Here is a 24,070-nt window from a genome sequence, read left to right on the forward strand (position 1 = left end):
ATAATTTAATGATTGGAAAGCACACTATCAATGTGTATATAGAAATGGTACTTGGGGAGTGGGGGTGGGTGCGTGATTTCTTCTTTCTACTGATCTCCACCCTTGTCCCACCACACCTCCTGCTATTACGCTCTTCTGCTTTCTATCCTACCTTAATAAACAGTTATTTTCTAATAAGCTTGAAAAACACAAAAATCCTATTGCATTAAGATATAGTAGTATATTCAATGTTCCTTACTAAGATGACGGTTTTTACAAACCAGTAATTCCTTATATAGTATAAAAACTGTACCCACAGAATGAACCACTGGTGGGCAGGCTGGCTGCTGAGGTGACAAGACTGGGGTGGAGGTAGATAAGCCATAACTGGAAAGTGGAGTTGCCTGAGATTCTAAAAGGTAAGAGGGAGAGAAATTCACTCAGATCTCATACATTAACCAAGCAATTTAATTAGAGCTTATATTCATGCTTTTAAAAACATTATTCATACTGACCAGAACCAGAAACTGTGAGGGTAGGTATAACAGGAATTCCATTATGGCTGTTCTTTGAAGCCAAGTCATTCATCAGTGACATCTGAGTCTGCACATGCTCACAGAGGGCTTGGTATATCATGGGTGAGTACATTCTATAATGATCTTGCAATGACTGATTCTGTGCTATGTCTGATGAGTCTCTTTCATTTCTAGCAGTAGCTTCATTAGGTGTCTTTTTCTTATTATCTGAAGATACTAATGTGGAAGACAGAAAAAAAAAATGCTTGTAATATGATTTTTCAACAATTTGTAGAATAGGATCTTAGGAATATAAAAGACTGTCAGAAGCCCAATTCAGCATGATATGCTACCACCTCTATGGAAAATCACCTCAAAGTCTTTTCAAAGTAGGTAGGTAATGAATTGTTTCCCTAGTCAAAAATTAGAATGCTATCCTTAATAGCGCCACTAAATGCTATTTGTGGCATTTCTCCTTCAATACAGTCTGATACAGAAGCTCTTGAGGGTGTTACTTTCTCTCTAAAGTCCAGTAATTTTTTTTTTTTCCCATGTTGGCCTGGCCCAGTTTATTTCCCAGAGAACAATGGAATAGGAAAACCAAAATATAGCAATTCTGATGCTTTGATTGCAGGGAAAATCAAAGCTTAGAGATCATAAAGAATATAAGGACTTTGGCTACACATTGGTCTTCAAGTTCTACTTTTCCAACTAACTTTGGAGGATGGCATAGGACCAGGTAGCATTTCATTCTGTTGGGTCTCTATGAATTGCAACCAATTTAACAGCGTCTACCATCAACAACAAAACTATCTTCCCAAGATCTTCAACCCCAAATTTTCATTTTTGCCAGGCCAATGTGATTACCCAACAGGCTTTTCTCACCTTTTTATAACTGCTCATGCTGATCCATCCCTTTTAATTCAATTCTACCCTGTCACCAAGGCTCAGCTGAAGTCTTGACTCTTCCAGAAAGCCTTTTCTAATCATTGCAGTCCAGTGACTGTTCTTCTCCATCCCAGAGCACATATTATCCATACAAATCATTTCCTACTTACATACTGCCCTATAATGCTTATCTTTTCATACTCTTGTCCCTCTGACTTAACTATAAAGCTTCTTTAGCAGGGCTGGCTGTATCTTATACTTCATTCTTTTCTCCCATAGAGGCTGGTATTAGTCTACATACAAAGCAGAAGCCTAGTTCCTATTAATGAACTAATAAATGAAAAGCAGCAATATTTTCTACATAGCACCACTCTATGGATCAGTGCCAAAATTGAATTGTATCTCCCTATTATACCCCTTTGAAATGTTTTTTTAAAAGACTAATTACAGCAATCAGAATGTTCTGAAAGATCATAGGTTATCAAGGTACAAATATATTTTTTAAATATATAGTTTTTGGCAGTACATACCAACAGGAGCTCTGGTAATATAGTGGTTACAAGTCGGGCTGCTAACCTCAAGCTCAGCAGTTTGAAAATGCCAGTCGCTCTGCAGTAAAAAGATGAGGCTTTCTGCTCCCATAAAAATTTACAGCCTTGGAAACCATGTGCAGGGTTGCTGAGTTGAAACCAAGTCCAGGGCACACCAGCAGCACCACCAAGGACAAACAACACACAAATTCTTGGACAAAGTATTTCTGCTTCTGAGTATACACCCCAAAGAAATGAGTGATTTATGTCCATTACAAGACATGTAGAAGAATGTTCATTATTAGTAGGAACCCAAAACTAAAATCACTCAAGTAGCCATCAGCAGTAGAATAGGGAAAGTAAAGTGTTGCACAGGGTCACTATGAGCTAGAATCAGCTCATTCAATGCAAATGGGTATATAAGGAAATAAATTGTCACATACAATGAAACACTACATAGCAAAAAAAAAACACAAAACAAAAAACAAACACACACACACAAAATATAGACACAACTACCTGAATATATTCAACTGATGAAGATTTCATGAAATATGTCAGATACAAGAGTATATAGTGAGTGAATCTGTTTACATGAAATTCAAAACCAGGCAAAACAAGCCACTGAAGTGAGATAAGTGGTTACACAGGCATGAAAGCATAGGTGATGGAGGTGAGGATACTGGCGAGAAGGGAGCTTACTAAGTACTGACACATTTCTGTATCTTGATCTGGGTAGTCTACACAGGGTATTCCCATGAAAAAATAATTACTGAGATTGATATACTTGTTTTACAACAGCTATTCCTCAATTAAAACAAAAATTTTAATATCTAATTAAAAACAACAACACATGGAATTCCTCTCTCTCTACATATAAACATAAGCATATAGATATTGCTATTGTTGTGTTAAGAGCCATAGAGTAAGTTCTGACTCACAGAAATCATATTATGTGGTTTCCAAGAAGCAGCTGGTAAGTCTGAAATGCTGACTTTGCATTTCAAACTGACCTTGTGGTCTAGTCCAGTGCTTACTCTAGAGAACCATACCAGGACTCAACATATATATATAGTGTGATGCTATAGCAAAAGCACTGGACTGCAAATCACAATGCTTGAGGTTAAAACACAAGAGCTGCTCCTGGAAAACCCCACTGGTGGCACTAACAACAAATACATACATACAGGATGTTATTCTGGAAGTTATGTCACTGGTATTGTAAATAACAGCAGGATAACTCACAGTAGACAGGTTTCAGATGAGCTTTCAGACAAAGACAGACTAGGAAGAAGGAGAGACTGACTACTTCTGAATATTTAGTCACGGAAAACCTCATGAATAGCAGTGGAACACTGTTAACACCAGAATAATGTCAGATATAGTGCTGAAAGATGAGCCCTCAGGTTGGATAGCACTCAAAACATGATTAGGGAAGAGCTGACTCCTCAAAGTACAGTTGACTCCAAGTAGTGACGATACGAATGGAGTAAAGCCTTCAGGGCCTTCATTTGCTGATGGGCCACTACTCAAAATGAGGAGAAACAGCTATAAATATCCATTAATAATCAGAACATGGAATGTGCAAAGCATGAATCTAGGAAAATTGGAAGTTGTCAAAAATGAGATGGAAAGCATAAACATCGCTATCCTAGGTATTAGTGAGCTGAAATGGACTGGTAATGGCTATTTTGCATCTGACAATCACATGGTTTACTATGCCGGGAAGGGTAAATTGAAGACGAATGGTGTTATATTCATCATCAAAGAGAACATTTCAAGATCTGTCTGTAATAGGATAATATCCATACATCTACAAGACCAGTTAATACAACTATTATTCAAACTTACATACTAACCACTAAAGCTAGTGACATGAAATAGAAGAATTCTACCAACTTCTTCAGTCTGAAATTGATCAAGCATACAATCAAGATATATTGATAATTACTGGTGATTGAAATGCAAAGGTTGGAAACAAAGAGGTAGGATTAGTGATGGAGAATATGGGCTTGGTGATAGAAATAATGCTGGAGAGCACATGATAGAATTTTATAAGACCAGTGACTTCTTCTTTGCAAATATCTTTCTTAAACAACATAAAAGACGACTATACACATGAACCTCACCAGATGGAATACACAGAAATAAACTGACTACATCTGTGGAGGGAGATGAGCATGGGCAGGCTGTGGAACAGACAATCAGTTGCTCATATACAAGTTCAGGCTAACACTGAAGAAAATGAAAACAAGTCTATAAGAGCCAAAACATGACCTTGAACATATCCCACATGAATTTAGATATGATCTCAAGAACAGATTTGATGCATTACACACTAATTACTGAAGACAGAAGAGTTGTGGGATGGTATCAAGAATAATATACAGAAAGAAAGCAAATGGTCATTAAGACAAGAAAGAAGGAAAAGACCAAAATGGGTGTCAGAAGAGGCTCTGAAATGTGTTCTCTGGCATAGAGATGCTAAAGCAAATGAAATAAATGAGGAAAAGAACTGAATAGAAATTTTCAAAGGACAGTTCAAGAAGAGAAAGCCAAATATTATAATGAAATGTGCGAAGACGTGGAGTTAGAAAACCCATTATGAAGAACACAGTCAGCATGTTTCTAGCTGAGGGAACTGAAGAAAAAAATTCAAACTTCCATTTTCGATAGTGAAGGATTCTGGTCGCTATGGATCCGAACCGACTCAATGGCACTTCACAACAATGGAAAAATGGAGTACTGGTGTGGTGCTGTGGGATAAAGCACTGGACTGCAAGGTCGTTTTGAACCACAAGACTGGCACCTCAAACTCACCAGCTGCTACTTGGAACCCTATAAAGGGTCACTATGAGTCAGCATCAATTTGACGGCACTTAACAATAGCAAAACACTGAATGATGCAGAAAGCTTCCAAAGAAGATGGAAGGAATACATAGTCACCATACCAAAAAGAATGGTCGATGTTCAATCATTTCAAGAGATAGTATATAATCAAGAGCCAATGATACTGAAGCAGTGCAAGTTGCACTTAAGGCATTGGCAAAAACAAGACAGTGAACTGATAGAATACAAAGAGAAATCTTTCAACAAACTGACACAGCACTGGAGGCACTCACTCATCTTGCCAAGATATTTGGAAAACAGCTACCTGATTGGAAGAGATCCATATCTGTGCTCGTTCCAAAGACAGGTAACCCAACGAAATGTAGATAATTCAAAAACGACTGCAACAGTATATTGCCAGGGAAATGCCAGAGGTTCAAGCCAGATCTCATACTTCAACATATTACCAATAGAGACCAGTCTCTGGAAAAGGATGTTATGTTTGATAAAGTAGAGAGTCAGCGAAGAATAGAAAACCCCCAACATGATAGACTAGCAGAGTGGCAACAGCAATGGGCTGAAATGTGGCAATGACTGTGAGTAGGTGCAAGACCGGACAGTGTTTCATTCTGTTGTGCATAAGGCCACTAGAAGTTAGTACTGATTCAACAGCATTGAACAGCAACAGCATATATAACATAGGGAGCCCAGTGGCTCCAGAGGATATGCACTGGACTGCAAGCCACAAGGTCAGTGGTTCAAACCCATTAGTTGCTCCATGGGAGAAACATGAGCCTTTCTGTTCCCACAAAGATTTAAAGCTTTATAAACCCTATAGATGGTCAGTATGAGTCACAACAGACTGGACAGCACTTAACATTTATGAAACATAGTCTGTTGGAATAAAAACAATGCTGAATTTATAAAATGTATGCAAAAAAGCAAGATCCCTCAAAATTAAACAAAGATGATGTACCACATCCAGTAAAAATGGAGGGAAATTTTAAAGAAAAAAACCTGATAAATGAATATTTGATTATGAATATGGAAGGCAATTCAATGCTTCCATTTGGATTGAATGAGCTTCCTTTTAAGAACACTATTCCTGTGAATGCACTTCCTCAGCTGGAATTTGCAAGCTTTAATATTTATTAGCTGAGCAGAAGACACTGAGTTGTTGTTAGGTGCCATCGAGTCAGTACCAACTCATAACAGAACGAAACACTGCCTGATCCTGGGCCAACCTCACTACTGTTGCCACGCTTGAGTCCATCGATGCTGCCACTTGTCCAATCCATCTCACTGGGGACACTAAGAGATACATACAAATATGCTCATAACAGTTTATTGTTGTTAGGTATATTTCAACTCATGGCAACCCTATGGAAACAGAATGAAACACTGCGCAGTCCTGCACCAACCTCACAATTGTTTTGAGTAGTCCACTGTTGTTGCCACTATTTCGATCCTTCTTTGCCGACCCCCCACTTTACCAAGAACTTCTCTAAGAACTGATACCTTCTGACAACATGTCTGAAGTACCAGAGTAGTCGTCTCTCTTTCCCCACTTCTAAAGAGCATTCTGGCTGCACTTTTTTCAAGGCAGACTATGTTTTTCTGGCCGTCCATGGCACATTTCAATATTATTTGCTAATACCATAATTCAAATGCATCAATTCTTTTCTGATTATTTCTACTCACTGTCCAAATTTCACACGTATCTGAGATAACTGAAAATATCATGTCTTAGTCGGGTGCACCTTAATCCTCAAAATAACATATTTGCTCTTTAACACTTTTAAAATGTCTCCTGCAGCTGACTTACCTAATGTAATATGTTATTTGACTTCTTGACTGTTGCTTTCATTTGATTGTGGATGCAAGCAAAATGCAGTCTTTGATGACACCAGTCTTTTCTGTTTATCATGATGTTTATGTTAAAATCCAGTTGTGAGGATTTTCATTTGCTTTACATTGATTTGCAGTCAATACTGACAGAACCCTGGTAGTGCAGTGGTTATATGTTGGGCTACAACCACAAGGCCAGAAGTTCTAATCCACTAGCTACTCTGTGGGAGAAAGATGAGGTTTTCTGTTTCCTTAAATAAGATTTACAGGTTCAGAAACTCTATACAGGATCACTTTAAATTGGAACAGATTCAAAGGCACACCACTACCACCACCACTAAAGGCTACACTAAATAAATACTTTTGAGCTTCATCAGTAAGTATTTTAAGTCCTCTTTGCTTCCAGCAAGCAAGCAAGCAAGGCTGTATCATCTGCATATTGCAGGTTGTTAAGGAGACTTTTTCCAATATTAATGTCACATTGTTCTTCATATAATCTAGCTTCTTGGATTTGCTGAGCATACAGCTGGAATAAGCATGGTGAAATGATGCAACTCAGATGTACAACTTTCTTGATTTTTAACCATTCTGAGTGTGTTCTTCCCTTTCTGTTTTCTAACTCCGGGTCTTTACACATTTCATTACAATATTTGACCTTGTCTTCTTGAGCTGCCCTTTGAAATTTTCTGTTCAGCTATTTTATTTCACCCTTTCTTCCAGTTGCTTTACCTTCTCTACATTCAAAAGCAAGTTTCAGTCTCTTCTGACATTTATTTTGGTCTTTTCTGTATTTTTAATAACCTTTTATTTTCCTTGTGTATGATGTCCTTGATGTCATTCCACAACTCATTGGTCTTTAGTCATTAGTGTCTAATGCATCAAATCCGTTCTTGATATAGTCTCTAAATCCAGGTGGAATCTATCTATTGTAGGTTGTATTTTGTCTCTTGTGGATTGTTCTAATTTTCTTCAGTCTCAATTTGAATTCTCAAATGAGCAAATGATGGGCTGTTCCACAGTCAGCTCCTAGCCTTGTATTTGGCTAAAGATATTGAGCTTCTCCAAGCTCTCTTTCTAAAGATGTAGCAGATTTGATTCCTGTGTGTTCCATCATCTGGTGAGGTCCATGTGTATAGGTGCCATTTATGTACTCGAAAAAATGCTATTTGCAATGAATAGGTCATTGGTTTTGCAAAATTCTATCATGCAATCTCCAGCATCATTTCATTCACCATGATCATATTTTCCAATAAAATATTCTTCCTTTTTGTTTCCAACTTTTGCTTTCCAATCAATGCATATTGATTGCATCATTGATCAATTTCACATTGAAGAAACTGGTGGTGGTGTTTGTTCTTAAGTGTTATCAAGTCAGTTCTGACTTATACTGACCCTGTAAAGGGTTTTCAATGGAGCAGCTGGTGGGTTTGAACTGCCAATATTGTGGTTTGCAGTCTAGTGCTGATCCTTCAGCACACCAGGCATATTCAATTTAGAATTCCTCAATTTTTTAATCACTTGTTTTAGTTGTTGTCGTTGTTAAGTGCCATCGAGTAGGTACCGACCCATAGTGGCCTTATGCACAGAAGAATGAAACACTGCCCGATCCTGGGCCAACTTCACTACTGTTGCCACGCTTGAGTCTATCGATGCTGCCACTTGGCCAGTCCATCTCATTGAGGGTCTTCCTGTTTTTCTCTGACCCTCCACCTTACCAAACATGATATCCTTCTCCAGCGACTGGTCCCTCCTGACAATATGCCCAAAGTATGAGAGACAAAGTTTGGCCATCTTAGCCTCCAAGGAGCACTCTGGCTGCACTTCTTCCAAAACGGATCTATTGGTTCTTTTGGCAGGCCATGGCACTTTCAATATTCTCCTCCAACACCATAACTCAAGGCATCAATTCTTCTACGGTCTTCCTTATTCACTGTCCAGTTTTTGCATGCATATGAGGTTATTGAAAATACCATGGCTTGAATCAGGCGCACCTTAGTCCTCAAGCTGACATCTTTTTTGCTCTTCAACACTTTAAAAAGGTCTTGTGCAACAGATTTGCCTAATGCAATATGTAATTTGATCTCTTGACTGCTTCCATGAGTGTTGACAGTTGATCGAAGAAGAATGAAGTCCTTGACAACTTCAATCTTTTCTCCATTGATAAAAATGTTGCTTATTGGTCCAGTGGTGAGGATTTTTGTTTTCCTTACCTTGAGATGTAATCCGTACCAAAGGCTGTGCTCTTTGATCTTCATCAATAAATGTTTTAAGTCCTCTACACTTTCAGCAAGCAAGGTTGTAACATCTGCATATTACAGGTTGTTAATGAGTCTTCCTCCAATCCTGATGCCACATTTTTCTTCATATAACCCAGGTTCTCGGATTATTTGCTTAGAATACAGGATGAATAAATATGGTGAAAGAATACAACCTTGTCACACACCTTTCTTAATTTTAAAACATTCAGTGTTCCCATGTTTATGTTCAAACAAATGCCTCTTGGTCCAGGTACAGATTCCTGGTTTTAGCAGTAGGTACATAAATCTGAGTAGTCATATTAACTGATTTTCCTTACAGATATCTGGATATTGTCTTAAGTACTTCAAGGAAGATCTTCAAATGTTCTTTTTGACAATAAAAGTGATGCTACCACTCAATTTGTCATTCACAACATAGTAAACCATGCTGTTGTGTGCCATCAAGTCGGTTCTAACCAATAGTGACCCTGTATATGGTTTCTGGGAGTGGTCAGTGAGTTTGAACCATCGACCTTATAGTTCAAACCAATTTGCAGTCCAACGCATGCCCCACAGCACCACACCAGGATTCTATAGTAAAACATATGACTGTTTAATTCAAAATGGTAGTACCACTCCATTTCAGTCAATACATAGGATATTGATCTTCATGCATTCTATTTTGTTTCTGATGACTTCCAATTTGAGTTGTGCCCTATTAGTAAATGAAGGTCCTGAAAGCGTTGCTCCATCTACATCAGTAAAGTCAACTCTCCTTTGAGGAGGCAGCTCTTCGTCAGTTGTATTTTGAGTGTATTCCAACCTGAGGGGCTCATCTTCCATCACAGTATCAGACAGTGTTTCACTGCTTTTCATAGTTTTCAGTGTCCAACCTTGGGGTAGTCTGCCTTTCCTTCTTCCTGGTCTGTCCTAGTCTGAAAGCTCCAGTGAAACGTGTCCACCATAGGTTACCCTGCTGGTATTTAAAATACCAGTGGCACAGCTTCCAGAATCACAGCAACATACAAGTCAACACAGTATGACAAAGTATGACACCTCAAAAGGAAGGTTTGCAGAATGTCAGCAGTATGGGCAGAGGTGTGCAGACCTGCATTGTCATGCAAGATCACAATGCTCTTGGATAATAGTCCTCTACGTTTTAGCTGAAGTTTAGCCTCCAGCTCTTCAGTGAGCATCTCACTATAACAAGCACTGTTGATTGCTGAACCTTTTTCCTGGTAGTGTTGCAATACCGGCCCTTGAAAATCCCAGAAAGTGTAAGCATCAATCTTCCAGCTGATGGTTGACTTTGTAACTTTTTCTTGGTCGGTGACTGAGGATGTTTCCATCCCATATCCTGCTGTTTACTCTCAAGTTTGTGGTGATTAATCTATAGCTCGTCACCAGTAATGATGTTTTTAAAGTCACTTTTACCTTCCTTTTGAATATTGGTACAAATTTTGTTTGCAGATGTCTAAACACTTCTGTTTATGCTTTTCCGTAAGTTGTTTCAGTACCCATCTTGCACAAACTTTTTGAAACCCAAGTCTGTTGTGGATGATTTCATAGGCAGAGCCATGGCTGATTTGCCACATAATCCACTGTCACTGGTCTATGCGACAGAATCATCATCAGTCATGGACATGGACAGGAGTTTTAATGTAACCAGAGTACAGATAGTTTTTGATTCATGCTCGTAGTAGCCCCAAACTTTGAACACCCAAATAGCTATCAACAGTTGTTGTTAAGTGCCATTGAGTCCGTTCCAACTCATACAACCCTTATAGAGTTTCCAAGGAGCAGCTGGTGAGCTTGAACCACCAACCTTGGGGTTCAAACAATCTTTGCAGTCTACTGCATTAACCCACAGCACCACACCAGGACTCTAATCAATAGGAGAAATGAGTAAATAAACTGTGGTATAGGGAAATTATGTCACATTTCTAGACTCCTTCTTTTACCTGAAAAGAAAAAAAATGGTGTTAAGAGTACCTACACCTCAGAGTTCTCTTATGAAAGGGTCCTATCTTAAAATACACTTTTATTAAGAGTACCTATTGCAAAAGGTTTATCTCAAAAGATGTTTATTACCTATCACCATTTTTTTCTGATGAAGAAGAGTAATTTTCCCAATATTTCTCAGCTAATAAGTGTTAAAGTTTGTAAATGCTGGCCTAGGAAGTGCAATCACAGAAACAGAGCATTTCAAAAGTGAGAATGGAAGCATTGAATCACCACCCATATTCATAGCTAAATATTCACTTAACAGTCTTTTTCTTAAAAAAAAAAATTAAAATAACGAAACCTAAGTCCTGGTGGCACAGCAAAAAGTGCCAAAAGTGGGTAGCCTGGACCCACCAACTGCTCAGAGGGACAGAAGGAGAAAGATGAGTTGTCTGCATTTGTAAAGATTTACAGCCTTGGAAACCATATGGGCAGTTTTCTATTCTGTCCTATGGAGTCTTGGTGTGGTACTGTAGGATAAGCCCTGGACTGCTAACCACAAGGTCAGTGGTTCAGACCCACCAGCTGCTCCTTAGAAACCCTTCATAGGGTCACTATGAATCAGAACCAACTTGACAGCACTTAACAACAACTCTGTCCTATAGGGTTGCTATAGGAACAGAGCTGGAATTGACTCAATCACTGTGGATTTGGTTTTTTCTTACAAGGTTGTTTCAAGAATTAGTAAATGAGGTAATACTTATAAAGCATTTAGATCAATGTCCAGCTCATAGTAAGAACTGAATAAATGTTTCATCTATTGCCAAATGGCTGTAAAATCTTTAAACAAATAAATATTTGGTATTCATAAATCTTCCTATCTGATATCACTAAGTACCTGATATCACTAAGTATGTTTCCTGAAAGGTGGTGATTAAAACCTTGCAGGGACGGTATTCTTCATTATACGAACAGATGAGCTAGAACAAAAATGGTTAAACAAATTTCTATAAAAATATTTTAGTTCTTATTGGAAATTCAATGGTATTAATAAACCAAATACAAATGTATCCTCCAAAATACTTTAACTTTTAAATTTAAAATGATGGAGGGCAAGATGAGAGTTAACCCATGGGTCTTCCAATCAGAGATTGTAGGCCTGAAAGTATAAACAGCACCACACCAGCCCTGAAGTCTTCCATTCTTCCCTATCTCTGGGTCTCACTTCTGTTTTAGGATTATATTTAGCCTCTTAAAATTAAAACTGTCTGGTTTGAAGAATTCTCAGATTTCACACTCCCACTCCAAGGCATTGGCTCTCATATACTTTCCTTTTTCTAATCTCTGATAGAGCTGAGCTATAATAGCAAGCCTTTCTGCTAGACAGATGCCATCATCAAACAAACTGATCAATACCAAACAAATTACTTAAAAATCTAAGCTTGAGAAAGACTGATCATGTGCTCTTATTATGAAACTATAATAGTAATGTTGAATGTTGAGATTTAAGATAAAAAGCCTAGAAAACATGATAGGTCATACTGCAAATTGATATAAAGGGTTACATTTATATTGCTGCTAAACAATTTTAAAGTAAACAAACAAGCCACCACCATTAACAAGAAGAGCCTGTTACTACACAAAATGAAGTTATTTTGTTGTTGTTGTTCTTATTTCATTCCACCAAAGCACTTTCCAAGAACATCTGACCTAACTGATAAGGATGGCAATATATGTATTTGGAGTCAGTTGGTAAGCTTATTCATAAAACACTAGAATTCATGTGCATTTATTTATTTAGTAAAAAAAACTTTTCTACTCCTTGCATTCTACCTGGATGATGCTCCACTGTCTGTTGTTATTGTGAAGTGCCAGTGAGTTGGTTTCAACTCATAGCAACCCTACACAGTTTCCAAGGAGCAGCTGGTGAGTTTGAATCCCCACATTGTGGTTCAAACCAACCTTGCTATCCAGTGCTTTATCCCACAGCACCACACCAGGAGTCTTACCTACCATACCTACCACACCATACCATTACAATTTGAAATACAATGGGTTTGATGGGGGCAATCAAAGTTCAAAGATTCTGCTGTGGTGGTTTATTTTCCCCAAGTGAGAGCAACAATATGCTACTAAAAGCTGTCACAAACCCAAAGCATTCAATGCAGTTGCTACTTTAAAAAACTTTTTACTTTTTCCTTTAAATGTCAAGAGCACTTTTAAGTAAACTCAATGTATTTCTGGAGCTACAGCTCTGACTCCTTTCTCTAATTCTGTATCAGGGTCCACTTACTTGACTCCAGATACATAATAAACAGGCAAGTTCTAGACAGAAAGTACTTTAGGATGCTCCAGAAAAGAGTTAGCATCACATAGCAAGATAATGTATGTTAACATTAAATGATATACAGCTACTGCTTAACATGCTGTATGAGATTCCTTAAAATTCCATTATGATTACCTCGTTTAGGATAATATGTAAAAGACAGCAAGCACTGAGCTTGTTATTTTATGTGTATTGTTGAGCACTATAATAGAGCAAAAACCATGCAGATAGTGCTACAGAGTTTGGTAAACTAAATAAAGATAAGAGCAGTTGAATCAAAGGGAAGGGAATGCCTACTTCTTATGAGTCAGCTTTAGGAATAAATAAAGCAATGAGAACTAATTTCTAATACTGCTACTGTTAAAGGAGACTGTCTTATGGGAAGCAGGGCCTTTCTTCTAAGGAATGTGTGGGGAAAACATAATAATATTAACCCTGTTCACTGGTTAGAACTGCTGATACGACTCTAATCCAAATGAGAATTAATAGCTGAGGCTCAAAGTGCCAGATATCTTTCTTCTGCCCTGCCAACCTCACCTTCTACTCATCTCCACCCTGTTCTTCCTGGGATGCTGATCTATACTGATTGTACTGTTGAAAAGTCTCTCCTGCTCTTTCATGACTTGCTGGATATGCCAAGAAAGCAAGCAACTTTGCGGGATGAGGTAGTTTCTCCCTAGCATAAAGAACAGAATTTGTTTTTTTTTTTTTTTACAGCTTGCTCTAAAAGCAATGAAGAGGTTCATACATACAATGGAATTGTTATTGTTGCTATGTGCTATTGAGCCGGTTTCCACTCAAGACAATTCTATATAAGGTTTCCAAGGAGTGCCTAGTAGGTTTAAAGAAATTACTTTGAGGTTAGCAGTGCAGTGCTTATCCTACAAAGTCACACCAGGACTCCTACTCAGCAATAAACAACCTATCAACAATATTCACTAAAGGGCTACTAGTGAGTTCAAGTCAATAAGAGTCTTGTGCATATCAAAGGTGAAAAGCATGACATCAGAGTATTTATTTGTGAATCCTTCTCTGTAAATCCACCTTGGGGTAGCTGTGTCTCTCAAATGAAGCTCACTACTCAAGGCAGCCTACATACTGTCTTGTTCACAGTAGCCCATTCCTCTTCTTATCCCTTAAGGCCTTGCTGTTGTTGTTATGTGACACTGAATCAGTTCTAACTCATAGTGACCCCATATTGGGTTTCCAAGGAGCAGTTGGTGGGTTTGAACCACTGAGCTTGCAGTTAACAGTCCAGTGCTCATCCTATAGTGCCACACCAGGACTAGGGATGGTAACACTGCATCTGCCACAACTAGAACAGGGCTACTGCATTATCCCTCTAGTTTCCCTATGTCCCACTCATAACTTGGTACTGAGTCCCTCTATAAAGAAACTCTTCTAAAATGATCCTCAGTTGAGCACTGCCATCTGTTCTATGTTGGCAGCACCCTAAAAGACAGAAGCAGTTACATCAGGGTCCAACACGTTGCTAACCTGGCAGCCATGGTCAGCTACCTACATCCCAGATAAGAGTTCCCTGAGGAAGGGTAACCTGGACAAAAAGAACTTGCCTTGACACAAACAGTAGATTAGAGGACTAGGCAGTGGGTGCCACCACGCCTTCCTTTGTACATTTCCAAAAGAAAGAAAAACACACCAACTTCCGTCAAGTTGACTGAGACTCAGAGGGACCCAACAGAACAGAGGAGTATTACTCTTTAAGAGTTTCTTCCTTCCTTTCTTTTTTTCTTTAATGTTTACTTTTGCTTTACTGACTATGAGGCATTTGACTATGTGTATAACTATGGGTAACATCTTGAGGAATGGGAATTCTAGAACACTTAATTGTGCTCATAAGGAACTTACATGAGACAACAGAACAAGAGGACAATGAATGGTTTAAAATCAGGAAAGGTGTGCACCAGGATTATATTTTTCACCATATTTATTCAAGCTATATGCTGAGCAAATTAAAAAAATGGATTATATGAAGATTGTGGCATCAGGATTGGAGGAAAATTCATTAACAACCTGTGAAATGCAGATGGCACACACAACCTTGTTTATCCTTAGTTTCTAAGCCTGTGAATCTTTATGGGAGCAGACAGCCTTATCTTTCTCCTGTGGAGAGACTGGTGGGTTTGAACCACTAACTTTGTAGTTAGCAGTCTAATGCTTAACACACTACACCACCAGATTTCCTTCCCTTAAACATCATTGCTAAATGCTATAAGTCGGTTCTGACTCATAGTGACCCTGTATGGGGTTTCCGAGAAGCATCTTGAAGGTCTGAACTACTGACTTTGCAATTACTTATTGTTGTTACGTGCCGTCGAGTAGATTCTGACCCATAGAGACCCTGTACAGGGTTCCTGAGAAGTGGCTGGTAAGCTTGAACCACTGACCTTAACAATCCAGCACATTAACCCCTAGAGACACACCAGGACTCCTTGCAGTAAGTAGTCCAGAGCTTATCCTACAGTACCACATTAGGACTCCTTCTTTATACAGTGGTTGTTGGTGGTTGTATGTCACTGAGTCAGTTCCAAACCTGGTATAGGGTTTCAGAGGCTTAAATCTTTATGAGAACAAAAGCCTCATCTTTCTCCCATGGTACTGCTGGTAGATTTGAACTACGGCCTTACAGTTAACAGTCAAGGCTTCTTCTTTAATAGTGTAGATCAGTGATCGATAAACTTTTTTCTTAAATATGTCAGACAGTAAATAATTTAGATTCTGTATGCCACAAGTTGCTGTCACAACTATTTAATTCTGCCATTGTAGCACAAGAGCAGCCATGAGAAATATGTAAATAAATGAGCATGGTTCTGTTCAATAAAACAAGTAAACAAAATAAATACTATTTACAAAATAAAACTGATTATAGTTTGCTGACCCCTACTTTAGACCAACATTCTATAATAAAATATAATGAAAGATACATAATTAATAAATTTCCAACAGTCACATTACAAAAGTAAAGACATATATAAAATCAATTTTCCAAAAGGTCACAACATTAAAAACACTATAGAATTGTTCTACTCTGCACACAAGAGGTCACCAAGAGTCAGAATAAAGTTGAAAGCAACTTACACCACTACTATTACAGGTGAAAAAGCAGATTTAATCCAACTATTAGAAAATGTGAAGTTGCAAAAATTTTAAATTATATAACTTTCATTATATTTTATTATAGAATGTTGGTATAAGGTAGGGGTCAGTTAATGAATTTTTTAATTAAATGAAATTAAATAACATTTAAAATTCAGCTCTGAGTCATTATTTGAAGTGGGAGTCCTGGTGTGGTGTTGTGAGTTGAAGTGATGGATTGCAAGGTCTGTTTGAACTGTAAGCTTAACGGTTCAAGCTCACCAGCTGCTCCTTGGAAACCCTATATATAGGATCATTATGAGTCAAAACCAACTCAAAGGCACTTAACAACAATGCGGCGCTGTAAGATAAGCACTGGACCATAAGGTGAGTTTGAATCTCAAGGTTGGTGTTTAAACTCACCAGCCACTCCCTGGAAACTCTATTCTGTGGGAGAAAAATGGGGCTATCTGTTCCAGTAAAGATTGACAGTCTTGGAAACCTTATATAGGGTTGCTAAGAGTTGGAATCAAATAAGACAGCAGCAGGTAGTAGTGGTTACAGCCACATGAGCATTGGGCACATCTGCTGTAAAAGACCTCTTTTAGTGAAGCGTCCAGCTGATAAGAAGAGAGGGCATATGCATAAGAACACCCACACTTGCAGATAATACCCACTTGACTTGGCTTCAATGCCTGGATGATCAGAGCTCAACTAGAAGAAGAAAAGAAGAGGAAAAAAAAGAGTAATCTGATATAATTTGATGAACTTGACCTACACCTATGGATGCAGTAGCTCAAAAGAGGGAACAAATCTTTACAGTGAGTATCATTTCCACCACCTCCATACACAGAGTAGACAGGGATGGGCAACTTAGACATTGGCTACCCAAAATAGGGGTGACTGACTTACAAGCTTTCAAGAGGGAACCTAGATCCAGAGGGTGCGGAGGAAGGTAGAATCTCCACTGAGTAGTATCCAATCTGTCTAGGTGGGGCTGATGAAAGGAGATGGGATAGGTCCCTTGTGATACAATGCTGTATAATTGTTATCAAGACTGACTGTGAGGGTTGGGACTATAAAGGTAGATGTTTTATAGGAAAAGGAAGGGAGGTCCCTGGAACCATCAAGGGAGAAGAGTGGAGAGCGGGACCCTACCCAGAGAAGCAGTGACACCAGAGATGGAGGCAGAGACAATGATGTGGTAAGATGGAGTGGCTGGGGACTCTAGACCCAGAGAGGGAGAGGGGCTGTGTGCTGACAACCGGGGGTAGGCTTGCAGGGGATATCCTTTGGTTGAGTGATGATGCATGGAAGGGATTGTAACCATGGCAATGAAACGATATACGATAGGATGAATGTAAAGCTAATGTTCTCCCATGTAAACTATCACATAATTCACAATAAAACATTAAAAAAAAAAAAAAAAAAAGACCCCCCTTAAATGTTAAAGAGCAAAGATACCACTTTAAAGACGAAAGTGCACCTGACACAATCCATGGTATTTTCAATTGCTCTACTGAGATGCAGAAGCTGGGCAATGAATAAAGAAGACTGTAGAAGAACTGAAACCTTTAAATTATGGTGTTGACCAAGAATATTAAACATATCATGGACTGCCAGATGAATAAACAAATCTCTTGGAAGAACCACAGCCAGAATGCTCCTTAAAAGCGAGGAGGAGCTTCATCTCACATGCTTTGAACATGTCATGGAGAGGGAATAGTCCCCAGAGAAGGACATTATACTTGGTAGAGCAGAGGGTCAGCAAAAATACGGAAGACCCACAAGGAGATGGACTGATATGGTGGCTGCAACAATGAACTCAAAAACAGAAATGACTGTGAGAATGGTGCAGGACCCGGAAATGCTTCATTCTGTCGTATACAGTGTCACTATGAGTTAGAACTGACTTGATGACATGTAACAATGACAACAAGAGCCACGTGGATGAAAAACTCTGGTGGTGCCATGCTTGGCTGCTAACTGATCAGCTGCTGCTTAGGAGAAAGATGGAACCGTCTGCTCCCATAAAGATTACAGCCTTGGAACACTGTGCAACAATCTATTCGGTTCTATAGGGTCACTATGAATGAGAATCTATTGCATTGCAATGGGTTTTGGTTTTACAGCCCCATGCAGCTCGTGGATACCACCTCAACCACATTAGAGATAACATGAGGCTAAATATGGTTTCCAAGAGGGGTTAGGGAGAACTGAAGTAACTTGTTTCCTCTGCCTTTGTCATCTAAACTCAGGACAGTCTATAGAACAGCAACCTCTACTCCAAAAAGCTCATTTTCTCCGTATCCTTGCCTTACAGCCTTAGGTGACTTTCTAGACTTCACCCTTGCCCAAGGTGGACATGAGCATGCATTCCTGTGCTGACATTTCAGGCCCCCTTGTACTGTGGCACTCGTTAGACCCATTTGTCTCCCTCTGAATTCACATTCTGGACTTTGTTATTGCCATCCTGAGCTACATTGTTCTACAGGCCTCCCAGCAACAACATCATCAAAACCTGCTTGTTCTAAACTGTTCTCTAAATTACTACATTTAGTTAAGCCAGCAAAATTAACTGTGCAGCTATAACTACCCTTAGCTACACACCCCTCATCAGTCAATGGCAGGTCCCCTTTCCTTCCTTATTTATCCAACTTGGGCTGTCCCCTTCTTACATACTCTGTATTCTAACTGGAATTCAGTAAATTGAGAAGATATTAGAACCGTTGTTGCTGTTGTTATGTGCCATCGAGCTGGCTCTGACCCACAGCAACCCAGTATAGGGTTTCTGAGGAATGGCTGGTGAGCTTCATTGAACCGCTGACCTTGTGGTTCAAACCAACTTTGCAGCCCAGTACATTAACCCACAGTGCCACTCCAGGATTCCATTCAGAGATTAGAAATAAACAGAAGCATACTCACTCACACTCCTGAATAACCAATACTTTGGTAAACTAAAAGACAACTGCATGATCTTGGTAATTTATCAAAACTCCCAGAGTTACAAGATAGATTATATTTAAATAAATGAGAAAAATGCTTACAAATTTCTTTCCACATAGCTGAAGGATTCGTGTGATTTTCAGGTCCTTTCTTTTTAGATCCATACCTTTTGCCCTCTAAAGTTCTGGAGTTGAATTTGTATCTATTTTCTAAACACGCTGTTTCTGAACCTATTTACAATTAAAACAAAAATTCATTAAAACTAATAGAACACGTTCATTTTTAAAAGGTGATCAGCAAAGAAGCATTTTAAAAAATAAAACCTGAGTCTTCATTTCTCAAAATATCCTGCAGCAAAGAAGCGCAACCATCAAGCCCCTGCACAGTTTCAATCTGTAACGAGAAAATCATTTAGAACACTTTTGTATAGAAAATTTTAGTGCAGGAAAAACAATATATAACTTTGAAGATTCCTCACTTATAAGGATTAGTTATTGGTAGAAAATGTGTTTTAAAGCAGCAAGCCTTCATATTTCCTTGTTATTAGCTACTGCCAAGTTAGCTCTGACCCATGGCAATGCCATGTATAATGGGCTCAGATAATCAGGTTCTCATAGGCTGAGTTTTGGAAGTACATCACCAAGCTTTCTTCCTAGACTAAGTCTAGAAACATTGTTAAAACTTGTTTAGCCTCACAGATACACATCAGCCAGCACTGGCAGACAGGTACACTGGCAGGGAACTGAACCTCAGTCTCCTATATGGAAGACCAGAACTCTACCATTATCACTACTCACTGCCATAAACCAATTAAACTCTATCTTTGTATTTTATTACCACTTCTTAGTTTTCAACTTAAGACTAATTAGTGTGCATTGGGTCTATTACACTTAAACTTACCTGATTTTCCAAATCAGAGTGGTTGGGACAGCCAGAATCTGCATTAAAACGTGACACTTTCCTTAAATGGGTCCTAGAAAAAAAGTTTGTTAATATTCTTACAAATATTAAAAATAGACTTTGTCCCAAAATACATTAAGTAAATAGTCATTTTCTTTTCAGAAAAGGTTGGCCAAGAATGGACTTATATAAAGTTCGTAAAGACTGTTAATCCAAAAATGACTGATCAGGGTGGATGTGAGAGACTCCTCTCCAAAGCTGTTAGGGTGGAGGTCCATTTAGTTCTGAGAAATAGGCCAAAATGTAGTCCAGCCTAAAGACCTAAAAAACCTCTAGGATTTTCTTAAGTTGTAAACTATTTAAGTACTTACCCTTTCTTCCCATTTGTTAATTTAGCAGGTCCAGTGTGTCTTCCTGAAGATAATACCTATGACATAATGCATTACACTATAGTAAGTATACAAATACTTTTATTTTCAATGAGTTGTCTTGACAGAATGTTATTTCTTATAGATGTGCTGTTGTTGTTGTTACTAGGTACGACAGAATCAGTTCTAACTCATACTGATCCCATGTAGAACACAACGAAACACTGCCCAGTCCTGCACCATTCTCACAATCATTGGTCTATTTGAGCCGTCACTAAGACATACCCTGAAAATTCACTTACAATTTCACTTTTACAATAAACTATTTGTTCTATATAAATGTCAAGCAAACAATACATATTTTTGATCCTTGTCTATTGAAGCTAAGGAAATTGAGATTTAACAAAAATAATTACTACAGTAAATTGGGACTATAATTTCTATAAATTTGTCAAAAATACAAGTTTATTAATATATAGGCCAAAGTTTATGACTCTTTACCCCTTTTATCCAAGTTCTTTAGAATACCTAAAAAGGCCTACACATGGAAACCATCACTCCTCTTCATCCACATCTCATCCCTTCTTTTTAAACTCATATAGCAGTTTTTTTAAATGTTTTATTGTGAATTATGTGATAGTTTACAAGGGAGAACATTAGTTTTACATTCATCCTATCATATATCGTTTCATTGCCACGGTTACAATCCCCTCCATGCATCATCAACCAACGAAATAGTATAACCTACAAGCCTGATACCCCACCCCCCACCCCCGGTAATCAGCACACAGTTGCTCTCCCTCTCTGGGTCTAGAGTCCCCAGCTGCTCGCTCCATCTCTCCACATCACCTCAGGCATCACTGCTTCTCTGGGTAGGGTCCCGCTCTCTGCTCTTTTCCCTTGATGGTCCCAGGGAGTTAATCACTCCCCTCTTTGCTACAAAACGTCTACCTCATTTGCAACCCTCATAATCAGTCCTGATAACTATTCACTATTGTATCACAAGAAATCTATCTGCATTTCCTTTCATCAGCCCCGCCTAGACAGACTGGATACTACTCAGTGGAGATTCTATCTTCCTCCACATCCTCTGGATCTAGGTTCCTCTTGAAAGCTCCATATACTCTGGATCTAGGTTCCTCTTGAAAGCTTGATAGGTGTAGGTCAAGTTCATCAAATTGTATCAGATTACTCTTTTTTTCTTCTTCTTTCTTCTTCTAGTTGAGCTCTGATAATCCAGTCATTGAAGCCGCAAGTGTGGGTGTTCTTGTGCATATGCCCTCTCTTCTTATCAGCTGGATGATTCACTCTCCATTCTAGTCCTCTGTGGCTATGTCACTGACTCTGGGCCCAAGAGTCCCCAGGTCTTGCCACACTACTGGCCAACCAGTTCTCTACCCGCGTTCACAGGAGTCTATTGAATGCTGTAGGGCTTAGCTTGCAGCTGTGTTGCTGTTTTTCCCTCAATTCCCCTTATCGATGACGAACATGGTCACGAATCAGAGCGTGTATTCCCGTTGAGTCTTACTCTTGGATGGGTGTTTGCACTGAGGGGACCTGGACAAGCAACTTGCTTGTTCTTGTAGTAACAGTCAGTCTGCCTATATTGTTTTGTATTTTTCCTGTAGGTCTTTCTTTTAAGAAGTGTGTTCTGTTCTTCTAGCCTTTCCAGGCTGGTCGGCTCATTCTTTCAAGTGGCAATTTCACACCTCTGAAGATTCTGGATGTGGTTCAGGATTCCACCTATAGTCTTATGTAATGCAGAGGCTCCACAGGAAGCCTCCTTCACTGGGCATGTTGTAGCCCCATTTTAGGTATTCCAATCAGTTATAGGCAGAAGACAGACTTACAAGATTTCTATGGTGATATTTCTGGCTATTCCTTTCTCTCCCACCTCAAGTGTCTATTTTAAAATATAATGCAAGGAAAACCAAGATTCGTAAGACAGCCAAGCATCTTAACATTATTTCCCCCTTTTCCCCATTCCAACCATGTCTCAATCCCTATGTCCCAGAGCCCTGTTGTTTCAAGGTTGTGCATGCATCATTATTTACCTCAGTCCCACTTAGCCCATGCAAACCTGCCTAACAGTTCTCCCATCTACTTTATTCTTCCATCCCCCTCTCCCTTCTTGTATATTGCCCCCCTACCCAATACCCAAACTATCCTGTGTCTATTCCCTGCCCTGTGCTCCACCCCCATATCCTAGCAACCATCAAAGAATCCTCCCCAACTTTAGTACAGGTTATTTTTCTTAGTCTTTTACAGTAGTGGTCCTATGCAGTATTTCTCCTTTTGTCACTGAATAATTTCACTCAACATAATGTCCTCAAGGTTCATCCATGTTATGCGGTAGCTTGCAGCTTGTTATTTTTCAAGGTTAGCATAGTATTCCATTTTGAGTATGTACCACAGTTTATCTATTCTTCAGTTGATGGGCACTTTGGCTGTCTCCATTAGCAATTGGGAAAAAAAAAAAAAAAAGACCTATTTTAAAGGTAATGTAAAAGGGATACCTTTTACATAGAGAAAAATGAAAAATATGTATTTGCTTGTATATGCGTGACACTGTGGGTTAATGCACTGGACTGAAAAGTTGGTTTGAACTGCAAGGTCATCAGTTCAAACTCACCAGCTGCACCTCAGAAACCCTGAAAAGCATTGCAATGGGTCGGGACTGACTCTACAGCACATAACAGCAGTAACACATTTTCTTAGGAGTTCCCTAAGAACAAGAAATACAGTCAGTCTCTGGGGAAGGACACTGAGCCCCTGGTGGTGCATATAATTAAGCATTCAGCCACTACCTGAAAGTTTGGTGGTTCAAATCCACCCAGAGGCACCTCAGAAGAGACATCCTGGGGATCTACTTCCAAAAGGTCAGAGCCTTAAAAATACTATGACTATGGAGTACAGTTCTATTCTGATACACATGGGGATAACATAAGTAGGAATCAACTCCACAGCAACTTTTTATTTGGGGGTGGAGCAATAAAGGAGACTCTTCACAGTATATCTTCTCATATTTTAACAATTTTAAATCCAGTAAATCTCAATTCAAAATATAATTTTTAAAAGACATGAGTTAAAGTCCCTAACTCACCTTCCTTTTTACACTCTCCACAGATGACCAATTAAGCAGTTGCGTTTATAATTTTACTTGACATGTTTACATATTTCATCCAAAGACAGCAGCAACTACCAAACTTTCTGGAGTTATGTAATATCCTATTATTTGCTTGAATACATGAAATGTATTCCCTCCTAAAATGCTATTGAAAATTCATTAAAATAACTAGACAGAGTTACAATTCTCCTTGAGATAATACAGAATTTGACAGAGGGACTTGAAGCCCACAGCAAGACCCAACATCATGGAAATAAAAGCCCATGTAAATGAGCTCTGCTTGTTTCTATATCACACTCTTGGTGTCTTTTCGTTTGGTAGGTATATCTATGTTGGCACCCTAGTGGACCAATAAACAACATTGTTATCAACAGAGAAAAGATTAAAGTTGTCAAGGACTTCATTCTTCTTCGATCAACTATCAACACTCACGGAAGCAGCAGTCAAGAAATCAAGCAATGTATTACATTAGGCAAATCTGCTGCACAAGACCTTTTTAGTGTTGAAGAGCAAAAAAGACGTCAGCTTGAGGACAAA

General features: G+C 38.8%; 1 protein-coding gene across 1 annotated transcript in view; it reads right to left on the reverse strand.

The window, feature by feature from the left end:
* The window catches only part of CCDC14 (coiled-coil domain containing 14), a 79,335-nt gene that overhangs the window by 46,685 nt on the left and 8,580 nt on the right, over nucleotides 1–24,070 (reverse strand). Inside the window, exons 2-6 of the mRNA XM_006869369.1 lie at nucleotides 20,410–20,465; nucleotides 20,039–20,111; nucleotides 19,462–19,531; nucleotides 495–731; nucleotides 297–391 (exon numbers count right to left, since the gene is read on the reverse strand). Coding sequence (XP_006869431.1) covers nucleotides 297–391; nucleotides 495–731; nucleotides 19,462–19,531; nucleotides 20,039–20,111; nucleotides 20,410–20,465 — 531 coding nt within the window. The remainder of the gene's footprint in view (nucleotides 1–296; nucleotides 392–494; nucleotides 732–19,461; nucleotides 19,532–20,038; nucleotides 20,112–20,409; nucleotides 20,466–24,070) is intronic.

Source organism: Chrysochloris asiatica, unplaced genomic scaffold, assembly GCF_000296735.1.
Source record: "Chrysochloris asiatica unplaced genomic scaffold, ChrAsi1.0 scaffold00130, whole genome shotgun sequence".
NCBI lineage: Eukaryota > Metazoa > Chordata > Mammalia > Afrosoricida > Chrysochloridae > Chrysochloris > Chrysochloris asiatica.